Source organism: Cardiocondyla obscurior, linkage group LG14, assembly GCF_019399895.1.
Source record: "Cardiocondyla obscurior isolate alpha-2009 linkage group LG14, Cobs3.1, whole genome shotgun sequence".
In the NCBI taxonomy this organism is placed as follows: domain Eukaryota; kingdom Metazoa; phylum Arthropoda; class Insecta; order Hymenoptera; family Formicidae; genus Cardiocondyla; species Cardiocondyla obscurior.
The window spans coordinates 1,246,234-1,271,086 of record NC_091877.1 but is presented as its reverse complement, the minus strand read 5'-3'; the positions used below and the strand labels follow the sequence as shown (position 1 = coordinate 1,271,086).

The window sequence follows — 24,853 nt, the reverse complement described above, 5'->3', positions numbered from 1 at the left end:
TTTAGCAACGGTTCTAGAATTCCTTGCTTGAAAAAAAAAATGGGAGTGTCGCCGGACCGAAAACCCTCGGTATCGATGCTCCGATAAGGCATCTTCAGACGCGCATCCGCAAGTCATCAAAAAACGAAGGCAAGAGAGCATCTCTCGCTCGCGCGCGCGCGCGACTTCCCAGCCAATTATCCGGGACCGTCACTACGTGAGAATGCGCGCTCTGTCTAGATCTCTTCCTCTCTCTTTTTCTCTCTCTCTCCCGTCTTGCAGCATCACTTCTACCGAGCTCGCTTTTAGCGCAACTGCTTTTTTTACCGCTCGTTCCGTCGAATCGTACGTCGTCCCTGGATATCCCCTCCGTCGGCTGCGTCGGTCGAATCGCCTCCCGCTGCTTCTCGGCTCATCGCGCCTTTTTTTTTCCTCTTTCTCTCTCTCTCTTTTACTCTCCTCGTCTCTCCCATCTCTCACCCTTCTCGCTATACTTGTACTTCCGGCCCGCGGAAAAGACAGAGAGAGAGAGAAAAAGAAAGAGAGAGAGCGGCTAGCGCAAAATCCTCCGCAAAATAAACGAGCGTCACGCCGCGTCGCAGCCGTGGTCGCAGCGCCTACCCTTCCGTGTATTTTTAACTATCGACTCGTTACCGAGTCCCTCGACTAAACTTCCTGCCGGCGCTGTCAGGAAGGAACGCGGCCCGAGAGCGCACGAGGAAACGCGGCACCGCTTCCTTTTTCTCGATCTTCGCCGCGCGGGATCGCGAGGCCCTCGTTAAATATAGAAATTAATAACGCGCGCCAACTCGTAATCGCCCGACAAAGCGACCGAGCCTGCTGCTCGGACGAGAACGCGCTCGGAGACGGAACGGGGTGCTCCCGTTTTTTTTTTTTCAAAAGTATATAACGTCGGACACGTCGCCGAGTGGGTAGATCCTTAAATTTGGACTCTTGTCACTCTAAGTTTTTCTTCGTTCGACCGCCATGGTGCTCGGTGAACACTTGAGATAATGTGATGTCATTCTTATTATGAACACAACTGAGTCCACACAGTATTCGTGTGTAAATCGATTTGCACGAGTATCTCTTAAAATTTGTCGAGGAAACACGACTCGTGCGTCACGTACGTATGCACCGAGAATAAAAACCCGTACTCGCCGAAGCTGCCGGCTTTTATATTTTATGCAAATACCGCGAGACTTTATTAAGCCTGATTGAATTTCCTGAAAGTTCCCTAAACCTGTAATCGTTCGCTCGTCCTCCACTTTGTTTGCGAGCCAGTTACGAGAGTCGAAGAATGTCGCTTAAGTAGAAGATTAATACGGCCTCGGGGACGCATTAGACTGTCGTTTCATTGTCGCGGAGCATCGTCTCGTCGGGCCGGGCAAAACTTGAATTTAAATTCGACCAATGATCGGTCTAAATCGACCTCCGGCTGCGCTTTGCGACGCCGTCGATTCTGTAACTGCTCTCGAATTGATTAAAAAATAGAAAGAAAGAAAAGAGAGAGAGAGAGAGGAAAAAAGAAAGAAAGAAAGAACCATTGACATGTCGACCGTAACTGTTCCATTCACGGTCTCCCGATCCTAGACTTTCCGAGACTTCTAAGAATCTCTCGCTGTCCGGCGCGGCGCGGCACACCAGACTCATCGACTGGCGATGCGTCGTCTCTAGCGGTGCTTTCCTGCGCTATACAACGCTCATGGTATAGGTCAGTGAAGTAGGAGCAGCTCCCCCACCGCACTCCACTCCTAGACAACGGGGTCTACGATTGACTCATCTAGCCAGTCATACCGCGCGTAAACACGATTCGCTCCAGCTGTTCTCGCGCGCGCTCCTGAGGCCTCCGCCACTACCGCCTTCCTCTCACTTTCTTCGTCTCTCTCTCGCCCTTCTCGCGTCTCCGTCGCGCGCCCGCGTTTCTTCACGAGCGTACGGATACGCATACGCGTACTTCTCTCCGAGAACAACGGCGCGTTCTCCGTATTTTTAGAGCTACCTCGAAAATCTCCGGCCCTCCTGCCGTTCTCCTGTTTTTCGTCCCCGTCTTCCACCCTTCTCTTCCCTCCGCCCCTTGCCTCGTTTCTCTCTCTCTTTCTCTCTCGTGCTATTTATACCGCAGCCCTTACAGTTATTGAAACCTTGTCGCGTTACGTTACGTCGGTATATCGCGAGACAGATGTGTCGCAATGGATTTACGCGCTATCGCGTGTATAGAAATCGTAAAGGTTCTTTTCCGCTTGTTTTTTTCCCCCCTTTATTAAGTATCACTGCGAGATTTAGTACAAACTTTCATCTTTACGATATTCGATCTGTAACTATTTTCTACGTAATCCAATCTCCATTATTCTCGAGTTTCGCCCGCGGCGTAATCAAGCCGTTCTATTTTCGTCGTGTTTGCCTCTTCTCTCGCGAGACGAGTTCGCGTAATTTTTTAAGTAGCCCCCTCGGGTTTAAGCTTGCTTTGGGATATCAATAAAACGCGCCGCGCCAAATAAATAGAGCCGCCGTTTATTCCGACCGCTTATTACTTCGTTGCGCCCAGGAGACAATACGATACCGCCGAATATTCCCTCCCTCCAGTCCCTCCTTCACGTCCCGACGGTCCGCAAACCAGAAAACCTCGAATAGTGCCCGAGGAATCGTTCAACCGTGCGGGGACTCCACGGAACTGCAACGCGCGACGCCGGGAGAGGATGCAGGGGAAAGAGAAAGGGTGGAGGTAGATGGGATAGAAAGAGCGAGAGGGTTTTGCGCGACGAGAGAAGACGAGGGGAGGGAAAGGGGGGGTGGAAGCCGAGGGGGGAGCGGGAGGAAACGCGAGGGGCCGGAGAACGAGTTCCGATTTTAGCGCAGTCGCGGCGGCCTCAGAACGAGCGGCGCTATTATGCACTAGTAGCTTGATGGCGTCACCCGTGCAACCTTGGCTCGGGTCAGTCCTCTATCATACTGCAGGCAGAGTTCCCCGATTCCCTCCCCCTCTGCCACCGTCTCGCGTCCCTCCCGCTCTCTCGCTGCGCTCGACTCCACTTTGTTTCTCTCTCTTTCTCTTTCTCGCGTCTCTTTATCTCGGCCCGTCTCCTCTTCCTCTCGACCCAGTGGCGTAAAGGGAAAAGAGTTTCTCACCGCCTCGTGGCAGCCTCGAAACTTTTGCTTTCTCTCGGCATAACGTCCGTCGTCGCGTGCGCGTAGATGCAAAGCACTGCGAATCTCTTTTCTTCCTTTCCTTTTTTTTTTCTCCTCGGAAAACCGCGTGGCGACATTGATTACGCATCTCTGGCATAAGAACGCGAGATTCATCTCGAGGTATCGGCGGAACTTTCGCTTTCTTGCAACGCGACGTGTAGCGCGTACGTTGGAATTTTTTTTCTTTTTCGTTTTTTTTTTTTTGGGGGGGGGAGGGTAAAAACTATGCTCCGACCGATGCTTATTCGCCTAAAAAATTAATGTATCTCTTTTGAAGCCTTTAGTTTCCGAGATATTAACACGCGAGCGCATTTAGATGTTCGCTTCATCTTAAGCTGATTCGCCCACCCATAGTAACCGCGACAGTAACGTTTGCCAAATGCCGAAACTTAAATTTTCTCCAATATCGCCCGCAATAGCGAAGGAGATACCTCTAAATAAAAAAAAAACTTATCTCTTTTCGCACAAAAATACGATTCTCGACAAGAAATTTCATGCAAATAGATAATCAAATTTTTTGGATTAAGCTTGATTTAAAAAAAAAAAAAAAGAAAAAAGTGGCTTCTTTAAATTTTTGTGAGAGCAAATTCGAAAATGTTATCGGGAGACCGCCGCTGCATTTAAATCCGAGACTCGCGAGGGAGATTACCTCCCCTTGGGAGAAGGAACCGCGGCGGATTTACCCGCACGGTGTTTTCCTACACCTATGGACCACGCTCGCGGCACAAACTCTGATCGTGCGATCGCGTCGACGGAATCGATATTGCGCTCCCGACTGAACGCACACGATCGCGTTCCCGCAAACTCGACAATTACGTCTTCCGTTTTGACGAGTGTAGAGAAAAATTTCGCGCCGTCGACGAACACGTAGACGGTAAAACGAAGCATGCGGAAGTAGGTGACGACAGAAGAAGTGCACTCCCGCCGATCGATCGCGTGATAAAAATGATAAAAGCGACAACGAAGACGCCGATAACGACGTTTTCCCCTCTTCGCCGTTTCGCGGACAACGGCCGTTAATACTCGGCTGTACGTCCAATTACGACGTATATCCTTAAGACACGCGACGCGAACACTAACGCGATAAATGCTGACACCAACCCTTCGCCACGAATCGAGATAATGACGCTACTCCGTGCCGAGGATTCTTTTGAGATGCGATTAGAGCGTGTCGCGTCAAGGCCTTCTTTTGTCGCGCAATGTCGAAATAATTTCTACGACAGTTGCAACGATATTGATTAATTTGCATAGATAAAGCAGAGTCTATCACATGTTATTGCCCCACATGCCTCGAAACATAATTGAACACTTGTTGCGTAATAAATAAGAAAGGCTAATTGCGGTACATATAATTGCATTATGAAATTATTATACTAAACTTGTATAAATGCCAGAAATTATTCAGCATTTTTTAATAAAATTTTTTTCCTCTTTCAGTGTCCGACTACAACAGTTACATAAATATGTACAGCGGGGGTGGGCAGTTTGCGACCCCCTGTACCCCGAGCCCGCCGCGAGGACCGGGTGGCGTGCCCACCAGCGTGATCCAGGCGGCCACGAGCTCGGTCTCGGACGATCTCTACCTGCTCGAGCTCGGCTACCCACGGTCAAAGAAGAACAAGCTGAAGAAACCGCGACAAGGCGGCGAGGGCGGTGCCGCGGTGAAGCGGAAGTCGCGCGAGGGCTCGACCACGTACCTGTGGGAGTTTCTGCTGAAGCTGCTTCAAGACCACGAATACTGTCCGCGCTATATCAAGTGGACGAATCGCGAACGAGGCGTCTTTAAGCTGGTCGACAGTAAAGCGGTTTCGCGGCTCTGGGGCATACACAAGAACAAGCCGGACATGAACTACGAGACGATGGGCAGGGCGCTGCGCTACTACTATCAGCGTGGAATTCTGGCCAAGGTGGACGGCCAGCGACTGGTCTATCAATTCGTCGACGTGCCCAAGGACATCGTCGAGATCGACTGCACGGGCGCATGAGACAGGGAGTCGGCCCGTTCTGCGGGGCACGAAAAGGAGAAGAAGATCGAGGAACGGCAGCAGTACGGAATCCTAGCGCGGGTCCCGCGTGAACGTCGCCCACCGCCGCTGCCGTTATCATTGTCATCGTTGATGCGGCGACGCGGACCGATCGCGGGACCTCATCCGCGGGAAAGGTCGCCGTTCAGCAGTCCTCTCCGTCGAGACGCGCCGACCTGGCACACCCCTCAGATGTTGTAAAACGCGTTATTTCTATCTCCTTTCCTTCGCTCTCTTTTTCTCTTTCTCTCCCCTTCTTACTTACTCCCTCATTCCTCTCTACTTCCGTCTTTCTCTCTGGCTTCGTTTGTTCCTTGTATTATACCTATGTAAATGTATATTAAGGCGCCGCGTGATGATGTCGACGGCGAAGGTGGTCCCGACCCCAGTACCTCGTCCTTCTGCGGATCGTTTTTTTCTCGTCTAAATGCCGCGTAGGATCGGGACAAAACGGCGCCCGACTCGTTAAAATTTGTACAAAATTTAGTTCTTAACGTGTCGAGGAAAGGTAAAACGAAAGATTCTATCTGGCGTATCTTGCGGGAGGGGACACCGTGGACAAATTACTTAAGCCGCGAAAGCACCGGAAATTGCGCGAAAAATTGTATATTCGAAGAAAGCGATAAATTATTTATTGTATATTAGACGTTTATATATATGTTACCTAAGAAAAATTGTTACTCGCATGATCCGCGCAAATGGAAAATGTGTGGAAACGGACGAAAGTTATAATAAAAATGAAACGAAATGTGGGCTGTGAAAAGGATTACGATACGGAGAGAAAAGCGGATGAGAGAAGACGGGATGTGCAGTGGAACGGGCAAGGATGAGAAGCGTCTCTCGAAGTTTCACGGACCGAGCTCAGGGAGGGGTACACATTATATTTTTTTAAGTATAAGCGGAAGGGATTGGCCCTTCCGATTCGTGAGCTGAGGGTTCAACAACGCAAGGTGCTGGCTAATATGCATGTATACACGTACACAAACACACACGCACACCGAGGTCCAAGAAAATTATTATTTAGCAAACTAGTGTTACTAATTCGTAAAGATTATTAATGCGAACGATTATATCTCTGTATATAGATATAAAGATTACCTTTAGTAAAAAAAAAAAAGTATATATATATTATTGAATATTATATATATTATATAAATATATCTATTGTATGTTATGTAGTAAAAATGGAGCGATTTGATGTGTCTATGAGATTTTAGCGTCACGGCGACACGCGTAGGGCACTTGTAACCGTCTCGCGCGACGTCTCTCTTTCGAAACTTTCTACATTATCTATTTGTTCTTACATATATTATATATCGGAAACGAATTTTATATATATATAAAACTTACGAATGCCAATTTCGCGTTCAAGCCTTCTAAAGTCGCAGTCGTAACGCACATATATACACACGAATTGATGGTCTCGCATTCTCAGACTGATCGGAGACGTCGCACGTACTGCATTGGGGAGCCCGACCGACGTACGGGAAGCGTAATAATAAAAATGCGTAATTATAGAGTAAAATTTAACTTATTAGCGCCCCGGGACGCGTGACGCGCGCGAGTGCAAGTGTATCCTATAGCCCTAAGTTTTTTGTACATAAAGAGGAAATCGTCAAAAATATTCTTTACGTTTGGGAAGAATGTAAATGCTGGTTATCTCCGCGAGCAATTGTATCCGCGAGAGAAAGTGAAACGCGACGGAAAGAGGGAATAGACGAAAAGCGTCCACAGCTAGATTTCTACGCGCGGCGATTAAGCGACCGAACGCGAAGCGTGAACCACAGGCCGCATCTGTTGCATTACAGTCTCGGGATAATATACCGGAGAAACGAAATATACAGTACATTTGAACAGTGATCCTGCGCTGCCAATAATGCCTGTAAGCGGTCCCTTTTTTGCACTTGTAGCTCGACTCGACGTTATTCGAGTCGAGTTACGTGCTGTCAGATCGATTCGATGTTTTTGGGACACCAGATATACCGATGATACAAAGCAAATTGCCTTCTCGTATTAACAAAGACGTGTTGCCTTCTAACAAAAAAAAAAAAAAGAAAAAAAAAAAAAAGTAAAGATGCATATAAAAGTTCTAGCGATTTGTATCGTAAATGCCGTCACTTTGTCCAGGTACTTAAAAGCCCTTTACACATATAAAGCCCTAACATCGTTTTTTGTGACGAATTGAATTTTGTAATGTTATCAGCGAAAAGTTCTTTGGTACGTGGTGATTTTTATCTGTACTTCGAATACAATGTATCGGCGGGAAATAGTAATAATATTAATGATAATATTAATGATAAAGCAAAAAGAAAAGATATATCAGAGTACAATGGACAAAAAGTACCTATAGTATATCACTTCTATACATGATAACGGACACTTATAAACAATGAATGGACACTACAACAGAAATCCTATTTTTAGGTAAATTAAATTTACATATACATAACAACAATCCACTACACTACGAGATATTTTAACAACTAAGACTTTACTATAATAGAGATAAATACATAATTATTTACCTGTAAAATATATGAAAACACGATGGATTGACGTAAGGAACTCTAATGTAACGTTCTGTGATTCGTTGTTTGTAGGTGAAATTTAATAAAAGATTATTGTATCATAATATACATACATACTTGTATGATTTTCTTTTACCCCTCCCCCCTCCCTGTTTAACGAATATTTTTCAAGTCTTTTTTTTTAGATTTTAACTTCATGTTAGAATATTCAAGAGTATCGTCTCAATTAATTTTCTTTAACGTTTACCGTTTCATAATTCGCCGGATTAAACTTAAATTGTAATATATTTAAAGAAATAAAATGTCTAACCTGGTGTCGGTTGATTTCCTCGTTCGTCATCACCTCGATTTGCCGTTGTGGGAGATTCGTAGATCGCGCAGAACTCATTCCATTCTTCCTTGCATAAAAGTCGCTTCGCTTATCTCCACGTACGGTCTCCAAATCCTAACGCGTGCTTTCTTTCGGGACTTCAAAACTATCCGCTTCTTTTCTTTCCACCTACGCTTGTTCTGTGTGCGTGCGTGTGCGTATGTAGAGAGGATGAGCTGCGATGTGCGAACCTGAAATACGCAATCGCCGCACTGTAAAGGACCGTGGAGCCACATTTAGAATTTCTTCGGAACTAATTTCAAATTTTGATTCGAGTAAATCCCGAAACGCGACGCCACTGTCATCGAATGAAGTATGTATACCTGAACCTTCGTTGCGATTGGCGTGAAGGTTAGCCGAACATCCAGTGAAAGAAAGGTGCCACCGGAACTTTAACCTACAGCGGTAGAGTGGGACGGGAACGTCGGGAACATCGAGTGCAGGAGGAATCCGGTGAAGTCATCGGCACGTCAATCGTGGCAGACGAAAAAATTTCAGTGGGATCTGCGGGCTTGCGAGCGAAGATTACGGACGTTGTTTCCGCGTACTAACGCCACGACTCATCGTCGCCAACACACTCGACAGTTTGGGTAACATTGTCCCGTAAAGGAGCGCACCTATCGATTCCGGGTGAACACAGCGGCGAATTAATCTTGGTACGGCTGCCACACCCCGCCGTGGCCATTTTGAACGGCGGACGGCAGTTTTAAAGATCACTTCCAACGATGGATCAAATCACGCCGAAGGAGGTGAAGATCCTCGAAAATCCGGAGGACATTCAGGAAAGGAGAGAGCAGGTACTGGGACGCTACGCGAATTTTAAGGCGGAGGCGCGCAGCAAGCGGGACAAGCTCGAGGACTCTCGCCGCTTTCAAGTACGTATTCGAACTATTTTATTTCGATTTATTGCTTTGCGTTGTTATCGTCTTGCATAATTTTTATGTAATATTGTGCCCTGATAATTTATGAAATTATTGTATGTGCTTCTCAGTATTTTAAGCGAGATGCGGATGAACTTGAGGGATGGATTTACGAGAAACTCCAAGCAGCTTCTGATGAGAGCTACAAAGATCCTACTAATTTACAAGCAAAGATCCAGAAGCATCAGGCTTTCGAGGCGGAAGTCGCCGCTCATTCAAATGCCATCGTGCTGCTTGATAATACTGGTTCAGAGATGATAGCACAGCATCATTTTGCTAGCGATGTAATTCGAAAGAGATTAGGTACATACATCTAACGAGTCGAACCATCAATGAAATTGCACCACATTAATTTTAATTTTTAACACAATATATTAAATATTTTACAGAGGAACTGCATCGCCTGTGGGAGTTGCTATTGTCTCGATTAGCTGACAAGGGCTTGAAATTGCAACAGGCTTTAGTTCTCGTACAGTTTATTCGTCACTGTGATGAGGTTATGTTTTGGATTCACGACAAAGAAGCGTTTGTAACGACCGACGAATTTGGACACGACTTGGAACATGTGGAGGTGCTTCAAAGGAAATTTGACGAATTCCAGAAGGACATGGCGAGTCAGGAGTACAGAGTTACAGAAGTAAACGAGCTTGCGGATAAATTACTGTTGGACGGGCATCCCGAACGCGATACCATTTTACGCCGGAAAGAAGAGTTGAACGAATCCTGGCAAAGATTAAAACAATTAGCTACGCTGCGACAGGAAAAGCTTTTTGGAGCGCACGAAATTCAAAGATTTAATCGCGATGCAGATGAAACTATGGCTTGGATTGCCGAAAAGGATGTTGTTTTGTCTTCTGATGATTTTGGACGAGATCTTGCTAGCGTGCAAACGTTGCAACGGAAACACGAAGGTATCGAGCGTGATTTGGCTGCTTTGGAAGACAAAGTATACACTCTAGGCGCAGAAGCCGATCGTCTTGCCTCGGTTCACCAAGCTGATCATGTCAAGCAGATTCAAGCTAAGCGCGCGGAAATCTTACAGTCGTGGGAAAGCCTTACTGCTAAAGCGAAAGAGCGACGCCTTAAACTCGACGAGTCTTATTACTTGCATCGATTTTTAGCCGATTATCGTGACTTGGTGTCTTGGATGAATGATATGCGCGCAATTATTTCCGCAGATGAGCTAGCTAAAGATGTGGCTGGTGCCGAGGCTTTAGTCGACCGACATCAAGAACACAAAGGAGAAATCGACGCCAGAGCTGATAGTTTTGATGCAACCACATTGGCTGGCAATAAACTCTTAGAAAAGAAACATTATGCATCTGAAGAAGTTGCACGAAAATTGAATTCTCTCGCTGACGATAAATCATCTTTATTGAGTTTATGGGAAAAGAGACGAATTTTGTACGAGCAATGCGTAGATTTACAGCTATTCTATCGAGATACAGAACAAGCAGACGCGTGGATGGCCAAACAAGAAGCGTTTTTGGCTAATGAAGATTTGGGAGATTCTCTTGATAGCGTCGAAGCTCTTATAAAAAAGCATGAAGATTTTGATAAATCATTGGCAGCTCAAGAGGAGAAAATCAAGGTGCTCGATGATTTTGCTGGAAAATTAATTGAGGGCGAACATTACGCTGCGGACGATGTGGCACAACGGCGGCAGCTGCTATTAGAAAGACGAACTGTTCTCCTTGAAAAATCAGCTCAAAGACGCCGTCGCTTGGAGGACGCATACAAACTGCAGCAATTTGAGAGAGATTGCGACGAAACAAAGGGCTGGGTCAATGAAAAATTAAAATTTGCCACTGATGACAGTTACTTAGATCCAACTAATCTCAACGGTAAAGTCCAGAAACATCAAAACTTCGAGCAAGAATTAAACGCGAATAAGACGCGTATGGAGGAGATGGTAGCCACCGGCCAGGAATTAATTGGAAGTGATCATTATGCTACCGATCGCATACGCACTCGTTCAGACGAGATCGTGAACCTGTGGGATAGTTTAACGCGAGCCACCGAAAAAAAAGGTGCGAAATTACAGGAAGCTTCCCAGCAGCAGCAGTTTAATCGAACGGTAGAAGATATCGAATTATGGCTCTCAGAGGTGGAGGGACAGCTCATGTCAGAAGATTATGGCAAAGATTTGACCAGCGTTCAAAACTTGCAAAAGAAACATGCGCTTTTAGAAGCCGATGTCGGCTCTCACGCGGATAGAATCGATGGCATCACTCAAGCGGCCGAGCAGTTCGTTAAATCGGGCCACTTTGATGCCGATAACATTAAAGCCAAGCAGGAACAATTGCAAGCTCGATATGCCGCCTTACAACGTCCTATGAGTGTGAGAAAGCAACGGCTCTTAGATTCACTCCAGGTGCAGCAGCTGTTTCGAGATATCGAGGATGAAGAAGCATGGATTCGCGAGAAAGAGCCAGTCGCAGCATCCACGAATCGCGGCCGCGATTTGATCGGCGTGCAGAATCTCCAGAAGAAGCATCAAGCTGTTTTGGCAGAAATTAACAACCACGAACCGAGAGTGGCCGCGGTTTGTCAAGCGGGTTCGACGATGTTGCAGGAAGGACATTTTGCGGCAGAGGAAATTAATCAACGACTGGCGGCTTTAGATGAACATTGGGGACAGCTGAAAGATAAGGCTCGTCAACGTAAGAACGACTTGGACGATTCTTTACAAGCGCATCAATATTTTGCCGATGCTAACGAAGCTGAGTCGTGGATGAAAGAGAAACGCCCTATAGTGATGAACGGTGATTACGGCAAAGATGAAGATAGTTCCGAGGCTCTTCTAAAAAAACACGAAGCTTTAGTTAGCGATCTGGAGGCGTTCGATAGCACCATCGCGGTACTGAGAGACCAAGCAGCAGCGTGCAGACAGCAAGAAACACCTACGGTTGATATCACCGGCAAGGAATGCGTTGTGGCTCTTTATGATTACACTGAAAAATCTCCTAGAGAAGTATCCATGAAGAAAGGTGATACTCTGACTCTGCTCAATTCTAACAACAAGGATTGGTGGAAGGTCGAGGTAAACGATCGTCAAGGCTTCGTGCCGGCAGCTTACGTAAAACGCGTGGAACCTGAGGCCGGTCTCAGCGCGTCTCAACAAAATCTGGCTCGAGAGCAGAGCTCGATCGCTGCACGACAAGCGCAAATTGAGGCGCAATACGATGATCTCTTGCGTCTAGCGCGAGAACGTCAAAATAAACTTAACGAAACAGCCAAGGCTTACGTGCTGGTGAGAGAAGCCGCTGAATTAGCTACTTGGATTAAAGACAAGGAGAATCACGCCCAGGTGCAAGACGTAGGCGAGGATTTAGAGCAAGTGGAAGTTATGCAGAAGAAATTTGACGACTTTCAAGCTGATCTTAAAGCAAATGAGGTACGTTTGGCCGAGATGAATGAAATTGCTGTACAACTGATGAGCCTTGGACAGACTGAAGCGGCATTGAAGATTCAGACGCAGATTCAAGATTTGAATGAGAAGTGGACGAGTCTTCAAACATTAACAGCAGAGCGAGCCAATCAACTTGGCTCTGCTCACGAAGTGCAGCGGTTTCATCGTGATGTCGATGAAACTAAAGATTGGATTCGCGAAAAAGACGCGGCGTTAAATAATGACGATTTAGGCAAGGATTTGCGAAGCGTTCAGGCATTGCAACGTAAACACGAAGGTCTGGAGAGAGATCTGGCAGCTTTGGGAGATAAAATTAAGCAGCTCGACGAAACGGCTAATCGTCTGATGCAGTCGCATCCAGAAACTGCCGAACAAACGTATGCCAAGCAGAAAGAAATCAACGAAGAATGGACGCAATTGACAGCCAAAGCTAATAGCAGAAAGGAGAAGCTTTTAGATTCGTATGACTTGCAACGCTTTCTTAGTGATTATCGCGATTTAATGGCGTGGATTAATTCGATGATGGGCCTGGTCGCTTCCGAGGAACTCGCGTCGGATGTCACGGGTGCCGAAGCACTACTCGAACGTCATCAGGTAAAAATAATTTCTATTCTAGCATGATTAAACACAGTCGTCACAATCATCTCTTGGCAAATCTTTCACCATCTCATTTAAATTATAGAATCACAGAGCAGAGATAGATGCGCGATACGGCATACTTCCAGAGGTATAAGAACGTTTGAGCATGCATCGAGGAAGTCGCGAAATTGCCTGGCGAGAGTGCCTAAAATTAGTTTCGCGTAATCCGTTTCGTAGATGACGTTTTTTGTATAAAAAAAAAATTAATTGATCTGTCGATGTTTTGTAATGAAAATACTGCCTATTAACAATTTGAGTATTTTCAATGCTTATCGCGTAATAATTATTTTTCTGCTTGTAATATTTATCGCCGAATGGATTTTATCATATATAACAAACAAAGAATTGTGTATTGTCATAAAATACTCAAAAATTAAATTATTTTATTTAATCTATTATATTAATTTAATTTATTTTTTCTATAGGAACATCGAATGGAAATTGACGCTAGAGCAGGTACTTTCCAGGCATTTGAATTGTTTGGCCAGCAATTATTGCAATCTAGCCATTATGCCAGCGTGGAAATATTGGAAAAACTTGAATCTATGACTGAGGCTCGGCAAGAATTGGAGAAAGCTTGGATTCAACGACGCATGCAACTCGATCAAAATCTCGAATTGCAGTTGTTCTGCAGGGATTGCGAGCAGGCGGAGAATTGGATGAGCGCGCGAGAAGCTTTTCTCAGCAGTGCAGACGCAGTGGACAGCAGTGACAACGTCGAGGCTCTCATAAAAAAGCACGAAGATTTTGATAAAGCAATTAATGCTCACGAAGAAAAAATTGCTACCTTACAAACTTTAGCCGATCAGCTGATTGCTGCAGAACATTATGCCGCTAAACCTATCGACGATAGACGTTGTCAAGTATTAGATCGCTGGCGGCATTTGAAAGATGCTCTTATTGAGAAACGTTCGAGGCTGGGCGAGTCTCAAACACTGCAGCAATTCTCTCGAGACGCAGACGAGATGGAAAATTGGATTGCCGAAAAACTTCAGCTAGCAACTGAGGAGAATTACAAAGATCCTGCTAATATACAATCGAAACATCAGAAACATCAAGCTTTTGAAGCCGAATTGGCAGCTAATGCGGATCGAATTCAATCGGTACTCGCTATGGGAGGCAATTTAATCGAAAAGCATCAGTGTGCTGGCTCGGAAGATGCAGTTCAAAAGAGATTGGCGTCTATTGCTGATCAGTGGGAATATCTTACGCAAAAAACTACAGAGAAATCCATGAAATTAAAAGAAGCCAATAAACAGCGTACTTATATTGCCGCTGTGAAAGATCTTGATTTTTGGCTTGGAGAAGTCGAAAGTCTGCTCACGTCCGAAGACGCCGGTAAAGATTTGGCTTCGGTGCAAAACCTTATGAAGAAACATCAACTTGTCGAGGCAGATATACAAGCGCACGAAGAAAGAATTAAAGATATGAATTCACAAGCTGATTCGTTGATCGAGAGCGGTCAGTTCGATGCTGCTGGTATTCAAGAGAAACGTCAGAGCATTAATGAACGTTACGAGCGAATCAGAAATCTAGCAGCGCACAGACAGGCGAGACTTAACGAAGCCAATACTTTGCATCAATTCTTCCGCGATATTGCTGACGAGGAATCTTGGATTAAAGAAAAGAAACTTCTTGTCGGATCTGATGATTATGGCCGTGACCTTACGGGTGTGCAAAACTTGAAGAAAAAACATAAAAGACTGGAGGCCGAACTTGGCAGTCACGAACCCGCTATTCAAGCTGTCCAGGAAGCAGGAGAAAAATTGATGGACGTTTCTAACTTAGGAGTACCCGAAATCGAACAGCGTTTAAAACTTCTTAATCAAGCGTGGGCTGAATTGAAACAATTAGCTGCCACTAGAGGACAAAAACTAGACGAATCTTTGACGTATCAACAATTTCTCGCCAAAGTCGAAGAGGAAGAAGCGTGGATTACAGAGAAGCAACAATTACTATCTGTTGAAGATTACGGTGACACAATGGCCGCTGTTCAAGGTCTTTTGAAAAAGCATGATGCTTTTGAAACCGATTTTGCAGCTCACGGTGAACGCTGCAAGGATATTTGCGAGGCTGGCGAAACGTTGATCAAGGCTGGAAATCATCGAGCGGACGCTATCAGTCAAAGATGCGCGCAATTGCGTAACAAATTAGAACAGCTCGGAGCTCTCGCGGCCCGCAGAAAAACACGATTGAATGACAATTCGGCATACTTGCAATTTATGTGGAAAGCTGACGTAGTCGAATCATGGATCGCCGATAAAGAGACACACGTACGTTCGGAAGAATTCGGTCGAGATTTATCTACAGTACAGACCCTGCTTACGAAACAAGAAACTTTCGACGCTGGTTTACATGCTTTTGAACACGAGGGTATTCAAAATATTACTTCGTTAAAAGAAATGCTCGTTGATTCCGGTCATGATCAGACGCCTAGTATTCAGAAGCGTCATGCCGATGTTATCGCCCGTTGGCAGAAACTCTTGGCTGATTCCGACGCGAGGAAACAGCGTTTATTGAGAATGCAAGATCAATTCAGGCAAATTGAAGAGCTCTATTTAACGTTCGCAAAGAAAGCGTCTGCTTTCAACTCTTGGTTCGAGAACGCCGAGGAGGATCTGACAGATCCTGTGCGTTGTAACAGCATTGAGGAAATTCGTGCTCTCCGCGAGGCTCACGCCCAATTCCAAGCCAGTTTATCGTCGGCTGAAGCTGACTTCCAAGCCTTAGCTGCTCTTGACAGACAAATTAAAAGTTTCAATGTTGGGCCAAATCCATACACGTGGTTTACAATGGAAGCTCTGGAAGATACTTGGCGTAACTTACAAAAGATAATTAAAGAACGAGACGTTGAACTTGCGAAAGAAGCACAACGACAAGAAGAGAATGATAAATTACGTAAAGAATTTGCCAAGCATGCAAATGCCTTCCATCAGTGGCTTGCGGAAACAAGGTTTGCATTGATCTAAAAAGAATTATTTAATTAGTTGATTAATTAAATTAAAAAATATATGATTACTATTTTTTATATTTTTTTTTTTTTTATAGAACATCTATGATGGAGGGATCTGGTTCTTTGGAGCAGCAGCTCGAAGCTACCAAGGTTTGTTTAATTAAAATAGATGCATTTATCATAAATAACAATTTACGATATTTATAATTGTTGTGTAATTATGCTGTAATAATAATATAAATGATATTCAAATTTATAGCGAAAAACTCAAGAAGTTCGCGCACGTCGTCAAGACTTGAAGAAAATCGAAGATCTAGGAGCTATTCTAGAGGAACATTTGATTCTCGACAACCGTTACACAGAACACAGCACTGTAGGACTGGCACAGCAATGGGATCAGTTAGATCAATTAGGAATGCGCATGCAACACAATTTAGAGCAACAGATTCAAGCGCGAAACCAGTCCGGTGTATCTGAAGACGCACTTAAAGAATTCTCTATGATGTTCAAACACTTTGACAAGGACAAGAGTGGTCGTCTGAATCATCAAGAATTTAAATCGTGTCTGAGAGCTTTAGGCTACGATCTTCCTATGATGGAAGAAGGACAACCCGACCCAGAATTCGAGAATATATTAGGTTTTTGTCGATTTCAATTTTCAGTATTATTTTCGATTATTATATTGTTTTTAAATATCTATTTTAATATTACATTATCATTTATAGATATCGTCGATCCTAATAGAGATGGTTATGTATCGCTGCAAGAATACATGGCGTTTATGATTAGTAAGGAAACTGAAAACGTGCAGAGTTCAGAAGAAATAGAGAACGCTTTCCGAGCAATTACAGCAGCAGATAGGCCGTACGTCACAAAAGAGGAATTATATGCCGTAAGTATTACAAATACTATTGAATATTCAAAACTACGACTCGATAAAATCAATGTAATTATAAAAAATTTTTATCTAATTTTTTCAGAACCTTACGAAAGAGATGGCCGATTATTGCGTTGCTCGTATGAAACCTTATGTAGATCCCAAATCGGAACGACCGATAACAGCTGCATTGGATTATATAGAATTTACACGCACTCTTTTCCAGAATTAATTATATATTAACACATATATATATGCATATTAATCATCTTTTCGAGCTTATTAAATTATAATTGCATAAAAAGCTGCTAAATTTATCTTAAAACTCAAGCTTTATTGCACTTCTATTAATAATTAGAGCCTTTTAGAGCATTTATAGAGACTTTATCTAAGCTGGCTTCAAAAATATAAAGAATATATTTATAGAGTATGTTTTCCTAACATATATATTCCCATTATACTTTCTAATATTGCATTATTTAATTTAAGTCTTCAAAATATTAAATTTTACATTGACTACTTTGAAGTTCTTTCTCATATTGTTTTTCGAAAGATGAATTTAATATATATTATATTACAATTTTATTCAATAAATCTATAAAATATTATAAATGGAGTTTTTTTTTAATGTCTTTTAAATCCCAATTCGCGCGCGTCATTACATTCGGGGACATTAGTTAATTATAATAATTAACGATAATTACAATTGCGTAATCTACGGTTGACGGTGTGTTGTAGATTTACTTATATTTGTATTTTCCGGTTTGATTATAATAAATGCGATTTTATTCTTACCTTAATTTTTTTTTATAGAAAATATATATATATATGCAATAATAAATATTACAGAAATCACACTTTTTTATTTTATTGAGCAACTGGATTTACAACCGTTTGAGATTTCTCTTGAATTATTTGTTCAGCACGGTATACTTTCCAGGATATTAAAAAATCTCTAGACATTTTGAATAAAGTATAAAAATGTACAGCTAATAATAATGTCATCGACAATATCTGATACCATTCGGTGACTGTTAATAAAATAAACATTTGAATTTTTACCAACAATAATTGCAATGCTATTATTGGACTCAGTAGCATTATTCGAGTGTTGAATAAAACCTGTATAATATATTTTAATTAGTATTAAAAATTCAGTACCTGTTATTTCTTGATAAAATAGAATTACGTACATAAAATTTTGCGTGAAGTAAATTACCCGGTTCCGCTGCTGTACACAAACCTTCGGAACGATAAATTTCTCGATTGTGTCTTACAATCGATCCATTAGGCCATAATACTGAATCATTCCACGGTTGAACATAAATATGATTATTGCGATTTTTTACTTTAACCCACCGGCCTAAATGCATCGCTGCTCTGTGTAGTTCATCGCAGTATCTAAAAGTTGATTGATTATTTTGATGATTAAAGTTGGCTAACTCTTAGCCTTAATAAAAGAATATAATATAAAGAATATAATCACCTGAAAGGATAAGCCTGAACAAAGTACGCGCATATCCTTCCCATCCAAAATAAAATTGCATGTTGTGCCACCCATACTCCATCGAAATGCAAATACGGAGGTGCAAAAATAAGAGGCGCAACTACACACACGTACGCGCTATCAGAAGATGAAAATAAAGCTCGTTTTAATCGTTTATTAAAATCAGATTTCAAAGTGGACACCTCCGCTCTAATGGCCGCTGCGTTTAATGAGCAGTTGTGCAGAGGTTTGTCTAAATACAAGAAGAAACAACGTCACATCACGAGACTTAAGAAATTAATACGTGTAATGATGTTTACCTAATGTATACTTCGTTTTTCGTTCTTCTTTTCCACCCAAGAATGAAAAATCAGAAAATGGTGGCGTTTTTATTTCAAAGATGAAATATACAAACAAACTTCTAGAACAAATAATATCATAAGAAAAACGTATTCTTATCTTTAATTTTTATTGCAAATAAAATTTATATGTATGTATTACTGATTTTATTCGATATACATATATGAAAGTGTACTTTTATAGTAGAGATACTCACGGACAACATAAATAAAAAATTTGTATAGAATGATATTTATTGAACATATGCAACAGGCACCAGCCTAATATACTTTTTACAGTTGCTGATACAGATGACCTAAAAAATAAATTTTTTTTAATGTTAAAATCCAGATATTACTGTAAACAATGCATACAGATTATTAATAAATCATGTTAAATAAATACCTTATAACATTTCGCATTGCAAGTTCTATTTTTGTAGACAATGCTGATCTAACTGGTAATGACACATCAAATATTTGACACAGTAATGTGTAAATAAATCTACGCCCTATCATAGTAAAAATAAATATAAGCAGGTAGGGATCTATTAAATAAAAGTTCTGAAATATAAAAGAATATGCAGCTTAGTACTCTTAAATTTTTTTAGTACAATGTGCTTATCTTTTTTAAATATTGTAGTTTGGAATATGTAATAAACACAAGTGCAATGTACCATAGCATAACTATTGTAGGAATTTGGCAGCCACCAGACAGTCCTATATAGATTAAGTAGTTGCAGGCAAGTTGCAACGATCGAAACGACCAAAGAGAATGCCTCAAAGGTTAACTGTCCGTCAACTGGTACCATAGGTATAGGAATGTGCTTTGGTGCCAGAGATCGCCCACCATAAACGTCGTCAAGTCGTTTGTCGTCTGTGCCATTGCCATTTGCTCTTTCCCCACTGTTACTTCTCCCGTTAGCGTTAGCCGAATTGGTGTTACTGGATCTGGCAGCTGGTCCAGCTCGACTGACAATGTTTCGTCTGCCTCCTGGCATGTTTTATACATTCATACAAGTTTCCTTATCCCAATAATTTTTGCGACATGTGTCAGACCGTTGAACGTGTCGACAGAGTATTTCGCGTAACATAACAGACGCGTCGCAGGTCTATTTTTGAGCAGCTTATCTTAGAAAATATAAGGATGGCCTTTCTTTTGAATCCTTTTTCTGACGTCTCGCGATTATGTCATTGTAAACAAAAACACGAAGAGCAATGTGACGCCACACGATGCAAGAACGCCATGGTTAACGTTTAATTAAGACGCACAATAATTTCGGTTATTTATTTTCTGGTAAATGAGTTATGCTTGTGGAAATTGATTATATCTGATAAACAATGCTCGAGAATCGGAGAGAAGACCGTCAACAAACGTTCCAACGTACCGACAGTAAACGCGGATAGTGGTAACGATCTGAACCACTTGATCGCTGTCGGCCTTCCCTCTCCCACTTCGTTTTACACGTCGCGTAGGTAGCGTTCGAATATCTAATAAAAAATAACTTTGGGACAAAGGGAACGAAGATCTTTATCGGCAATGTGGGCTGACAAATAAGTTTCATTGTACTGTCGTGCATGTTGAGTAGGAAGTGTCAATTATGACACTTTCATCACTTAAGCTCACCGGAACTGAGAGTATTCGTAACTGATATTTTTCTGGCCGAGGCCCTTGTTGACATTCTTCGAATAAAAATGTTCGTGCACTGCAATTATAAGTATTTAATTAATACATTAAACGTTACTCGTTATTAGTACCAAATGGAGATATGTTATTGCACATTGTTGTGACATTTCGACACGAATGCATTGTTTTCTGTACTCTGAGCTTGGTAATATTTTACAGATGTTTAGTCCTATACAAATAAAGCACGAATGTACAACTGTAGAAGATGTAAATACGAGCAATAGGATTAACAGTTCAGATAGTTCCTTATATCCTTTTATCAATCAGGATGTTGAATATAAGCACAGCCAGTTATCTCAGTTTTGGGATCAGACACAATTGCCGAACGAGATGCCTGCAAAGAATGAGATACAGGAGCAACAAACCATGTTCCAGGCAGAAGTATGTATTTAAATGTTATTACCTGAGCAACTTTTACTTAACAGTTTCGCAAAAAATTTTAATATATTGCATTTTATATATTTGTATTTTAGGAAGCAGGGAGTTTATATGTGAAAAATTATGTACAAAATGGTATTTTTTATTCAGCTGGTCAAGAGGACAGTAACAATCAAATGCAGACAAATAACCAGTGTGATCAGAGTACAAGCAATATTGTTATAGCTCAAGAAGGCAAACAATCACAGTTGCCACAAGCTTTGCAAAATGTAGGGGATATTAATCAAACATTGGCAGGACAATCACTGACTGTTGTTAAAACTAATCGTCTTGGGAGACCTTCCAAAAGTTCTACAGAAACTGGAACAGGAAAAAAATTAAAATGTCAATGTGAAATTTGCTTCAAGGAATTTGGACACAAAAGCAATTTGTTTATACATATGAGAACACATAATGGAGAGAGGCCATATAAATGCAATCAGTGCGAAAAATGTTTTACACACAGTGGAAATTTGGCTATACATATGAGAACACATTCCGGCGAACGACCGTACGGCTGTCAAATATGTGGAAAAATGTTTAGCCATAGTGGAAATCTCTCCACTCATTTAAGAACTCATTCAGGTGTAAAGCCCTATAAATGTAATGTGTGCGGTAAAGAATTCAGACATAGTGGTAATTTATCAATACATGAAAGAATACATTCTGGAATTAAGCCATTTCAATGTAAAATATGTGGGAAGGAGTTTTATCACAGTGGCAACTTAACAACTCATATGAAAAAACATCCTGTAAGTACTGACACAAATGCAATTGATTGTGAAAACAATCAAAAGCATGTATTACACACAAGTACAGACATTAATACTACTGCTTCTTCAAATTATTTAAATAATGTGTCTTTAACGCTCAATGATGACATTAAATTAATGCATAATACCGACGTGGTTCCTATAAAGAATGAAAATACAGAAGATACTGTATTAAACGTGGAAAGATTAACATCTATTTCTAGTTGAAGATATAAATTATTATTAAGCAGGATGTAATTTATTACAAGTCAATAATTATCGATAATTGAATACAAAATTGCAAAATATTTGGAATGCCTTGATGATAAGAAAGTACATAATTCGTTATATTTATACTATTTTTAATAAAAAAATAATTTTTTTTACTTTGAGAAATGTTTTTGAGCTATTAACGATGTTTTTTTTTTTATAATTGACTGATAAATATTGATTTGTAATAAGTTACATATTGTGCATATTAAAATTTTTTTTTAATGTCGTATTTTTAATATATTTTTTATTCAATACTTGATTTTTAAATAAGCGATTTTTTAAAAAAGCAAAGGCCGCATATACCTTTTATTTTTAAATCTTCGTATAGTTATATGATGGTCTTCCTGAATTTTACATATAACGTTATTTATAAAATATATAACTTTATATGTTTTATTGAGACTTATTTAAGATTAAATGGTATATAATCATAATGATCTGTGATGTTTTTCAGTTACTAAAATAGAATATAAAAGTAAAATAATACTTTCATAAAAAAATTTCCACCATTTATTTATATAAATAATTTACATAATCATTATTTTTTTATAAATTACTTTTATACAAGTATTTTATAATTTATATCAGACTTAAATAGCCCTTGAATTAAAATAATTATTGTAATAATAATTATGTATATCTTAAGTATATAAAGCACATGTATAAAAATAATAACAAAAATATAGTTTGAATTAGGTTTTGAGCTCAAATGTGCAATTTTATATCTAATAAGTGATAAATTGCTCCTTTAAACTTATCTTTAGTATTATATTTATTTATTGTTAAATTTATTTCGATAAACTATCGCTTTAATTTTTTTATATTTAAGTATTAATTAAATGATATGATTCACGTAAACGAGATATGTTAAAAATTATGTAACTTTCAATTACATATGAGTATAAAATTTTTAATCTATTTAACATTTTTAAACATTTTTATGTAGAATATTTAATAATAAAATTTTAAACACACTAATAATCGACTTCATAATTTTTTTACATAGTTATATATACATTCTAATTTATATATGCATATCTATCAAATTTTAGTTTCAAATATACATACGATAAATATATCGTGTGAGATTTTCGTCATATAATTTATAATTACTTTATACTGGAAATATATTAGATTGATCATTAAAACTTGATTCTAAAATGTTACTGCATCGTTATAAGATTAATTCTTCAGTTTCTTGTTATATAATTGGCTTTTATTTATATTAGATAAAGATACGGAATGTTATCTGTTAAAAAGTCATTGGTGTAGACTAGGGTAACTACAATGTTAACATTATAAACATTATTTTAGTAAAAAAAAAAAAAAAATCTCTGAGCCTTTCTACATACTTACTATACCATTTGTTTTCGCCGTATAAAATAAATGCTTGACGAGATAATTCGTACTCGATTAACGTACAACCTTCAAAGGGACCGTCATGTTTCGTGGTAGACGGGCTGCAAGACTTTCTGCTACATTCTCCGAAAGTTCATGCCAAATATATTTTCCAATTATAGGTACGTCTTCTAGTGGTAATTTGAAAGACACCAATAAAGTTAAACATAGACCGTCTCCTTCTTGTCCACCACTAAATTCTACAGATAATAAACCGTGTGGCTTATGCTGTGCTACATCGTTTCCAAATATTTCCTAAAAAATTAATAAACACCTAAACATATATTTATAGTAAAATTTTAATTAGTTAATATTTACTCATAATTAACTAACATTTATATATTTATAAAATAAAATTCTTTTTTAATATATTACCGTCATAAAATTATGTAGAGTTGACAATAAACTACGATTTGGATTTAGTTCGCAAATTGGTAGATTATATTGTTCAGTATCGGATGCAAGCACGTGTAATCTATTTCTGTTAACAAAATTTATCACCTCATTAATTTAAATTATATGTTATACAGTTTAACAATTAATTCGATAATATAATTTTATTTAAAATAAATATTTACGTTGCTCTTTTTTTAGACGTAACTATTATTCTCAACAATAATTTTGCATGTGATTTAAACACAGGCATTAAGTGAGGATGTTGAGGAATATTTTTATTCGAAACATAACTTTTGCCTCGATCTAAGAGGTATATGATATCATTGGATCTTAATGGCAAGTCGTCGATGCTCCGCACCCAGCACGCTTGCAGAGATTCCTCATTTGCCTGATCAGGCGTTTTTAAGCTACCACCGACTATATCCCCAGTGAAAACAAACCGAAACCATGTGCCATTTGCGCATTCTACTAGGATTAAAGTTGACGGTGCTATCACCAGACCCGTTTCTTCCAAAACTTCTCTTTTCACGGCACTTACGAGATTCTCATTTTTTTCTACTCTACCAGCTGGCAAGTACCATTTTCCAGTGCAAGAAGCTTTCGCTTCTTGCATCATTAAAACCTCTCCTTGATCATTTATAACAACAGCAGCTACTATATACGTTACCGTTTTCGAACAAATAGGAATGTGTGCTGTTAGTTGACCTGATTTTGCACCTGCAATGTACATGATATATCCTTATCTTTGCAAGAAATAAAAAAAAAAAAAAAAGAGTATTTAGAACCTAGTATAAATATTATATGCAAATGAGTGCCACCCAAAGGCGTTTATCGTACCTATTATGTCACTTGCGAGAGTATGTACATTACATATGTCATCGTTTTCCAGCGCTTGTCCGGTAAGCAATAGTTGAACTTGATTCTCTACAAGGTCTGACATGTTATGTACACACGCACACGCACACACACAGATCAAAAATACCGTATTGCGTCGTGTACGAAGTAATTACGTGGAATTTATGTTAAGCTGCAATTTTACGTTGTCGACAATAAGCAGCGTGAAAGTGACAGCTACGTGCCAGTAAACGTGTGCAGATAGACGCATCGAGATATGTCAGATGTATGCACGTTTAGTCCCACTTCTAATAATACTGGAGCTCGTGTGCCGCACACATTTGTATGCGAAATTCCCTATGCGAAACGCTCCGGTAACAC

General features: G+C 40.4%; 5 protein-coding genes across 11 annotated transcripts in view; 3 read left to right on the top strand and 2 right to left on the bottom strand.

Annotated features, from left to right (window-relative positions):
- The window catches only part of Eip74ef (Ecdysone-induced protein E74), a 142,065-nt gene extending 134,237 nt beyond the window's left edge, over nt 1–7,828 (top strand). For all 5 annotated transcript variants that reach the window (XM_070665862.1, XM_070665865.1, XM_070665864.1 and 2 more), the window contains one exon: nt 4,606–7,828. In XM_070665862.1, the coding sequence (XP_070521963.1) occupies nt 4,606–5,153 (548 nt within the window). In that variant the 3' untranslated portion in view covers nt 5,154–7,828. The remainder of the gene's footprint in view (nt 1–4,605) is intronic.
- A 672-nt stretch (nt 7,829–8,500) lies between these two features.
- On the top strand, nt 8,501–17,503 carry Alpha-spec (alpha spectrin). Its single transcript, XM_070665854.1, has 8 exons — nt 8,501–8,965; nt 9,082–9,313; nt 9,400–13,016; nt 13,487–16,014; nt 16,110–16,164; nt 16,274–16,652; nt 16,740–16,906; nt 16,995–17,503. The coding sequence occupies exons 1-8, from the start codon at nt 8,816–8,818 to the stop codon at nt 17,121–17,123; spliced, it is 7,257 nt and encodes a 2,418-aa protein (XP_070521955.1). The 5' UTR covers nt 8,501–8,815; the 3' UTR covers nt 17,124–17,503.
- Nucleotides 17,504–17,743: 240 nt separating this feature from the next.
- On the bottom strand, nt 17,744–20,086 carry LOC139107953 (transmembrane protein 39A). 2 transcript variants are annotated; one of them, XM_070665873.1, is made up of 7 exons: nt 19,393–20,086; nt 19,122–19,279; nt 18,934–19,032; nt 18,698–18,798; nt 18,378–18,630; nt 18,085–18,292; nt 17,744–18,013 (listed from the first exon to the last, which is right to left on the bottom strand). In XM_070665873.1, the coding sequence occupies exons 1-7, from the start codon at nt 19,714–19,716 to the stop codon at nt 17,759–17,761; spliced, it is 1,398 nt and encodes a 465-aa protein (XP_070521974.1). In that variant the 5' UTR covers nt 19,717–20,086; the 3' UTR covers nt 17,744–17,758. The 2 variants fall into 2 exon arrangements, with proteins under 2 accessions (XP_070521974.1, XP_070521975.1); XM_070665874.1 differs by having other exon boundaries at nt 18,698–18,795; nt 19,393–20,085.
- Nucleotides 20,087–20,149: 63 nt separating this feature from the next.
- On the top strand, nt 20,150–22,694 carry LOC139107954 (zinc finger protein 37). Of its 2 annotated transcripts, XM_070665876.1 has the most exons (3): nt 20,150–20,412; nt 20,562–20,783; nt 20,876–22,694. In XM_070665876.1, exons 2-3 carry the CDS (start codon nt 20,562–20,564, stop codon nt 21,797–21,799), a joined length of 1,146 nt encoding a protein of 381 aa, XP_070521977.1. In that variant the 5' UTR covers nt 20,150–20,412; the 3' UTR covers nt 21,800–22,694. The 2 variants fall into 2 exon arrangements, with proteins under 2 accessions (XP_070521977.1, XP_070521976.1); XM_070665875.1 differs by lacking the exon at nt 20,150–20,412 and having other exon boundaries at nt 20,419–20,783.
- A 211-nt stretch (nt 22,695–22,905) lies between these two features.
- On the bottom strand, nt 22,906–24,760 carry LOC139107955 (8-oxo-dGDP phosphatase NUDT18). Its single transcript, XM_070665877.1, has 4 exons — nt 24,476–24,760; nt 23,821–24,355; nt 23,618–23,723; nt 22,906–23,497 (listed from the first exon to the last, which is right to left on the bottom strand). Exons 1-4 carry the CDS (start codon nt 24,576–24,578, stop codon nt 23,258–23,260), a joined length of 984 nt encoding a protein of 327 aa, XP_070521978.1. The 5' UTR covers nt 24,579–24,760; the 3' UTR covers nt 22,906–23,257.
- Nucleotides 24,761–24,853: the final 93 nt, after the last annotated feature.

Coding starts and splice junctions, on each gene's coding strand:
- Alpha-spec (XM_070665854.1), top strand. CDS start 8,816: ATGGATCAAATCACGCCGAAGGAGGTGAAGATCCTCGAAAATCCGGAG. Junction 13,017..13,486: donor CACTACTCGAACGTCATCAG/GTAAAAATAATT, acceptor TTTTTTCTATAG/GAACATCGAATGGAAATTGA. Junction 16,165..16,273: donor AGCAGCTCGAAGCTACCAAG/GTTTGTTTAATT, acceptor TCAAATTTATAG/CGAAAAACTCAAGAAGTTCG.
- LOC139107953 (XM_070665873.1), bottom strand. CDS start 19,716: ATGCCAGGAGGCAGACGAAACATTGTCAGTCGAGCTGGACCAGCTGCC. Junction 19,280..19,392: donor CCTACAATAGTTATGCTATG/GTACATTGCACT, acceptor TTTATATTTCAG/AACTTTTATTTAATAGATCC. Junction 18,631..18,697: donor AAAAACGAAGTATACATTAG/GTAAACATCATT, acceptor TCTTGTATTTAG/ACAAACCTCTGCACAACTGC.
- LOC139107954 (XM_070665875.1), top strand. CDS start 20,520: ATGCATTGTTTTCTGTACTCTGAGCTTGGTAATATTTTACAGATGTTT. Junction 20,784..20,875: donor AAACCATGTTCCAGGCAGAA/GTATGTATTTAA, acceptor TTTGTATTTTAG/GAAGCAGGGAGTTTATATGT.
- LOC139107955 (XM_070665877.1), bottom strand. CDS start 24,578: ATGTCAGACCTTGTAGAGAATCAAGTTCAACTATTGCTTACCGGACAA. Junction 24,356..24,475: donor TCTCGCAAGTGACATAATAG/GTACGATAAACG, acceptor TGTACATTGCAG/GTGCAAAATCAGGTCAACTA. Junction 23,724..23,820: donor ACGTCTAAAAAAAGAGCAAC/GTAAATATTTAT, acceptor TTTTGTTAACAG/AAATAGATTACACGTGCTTG.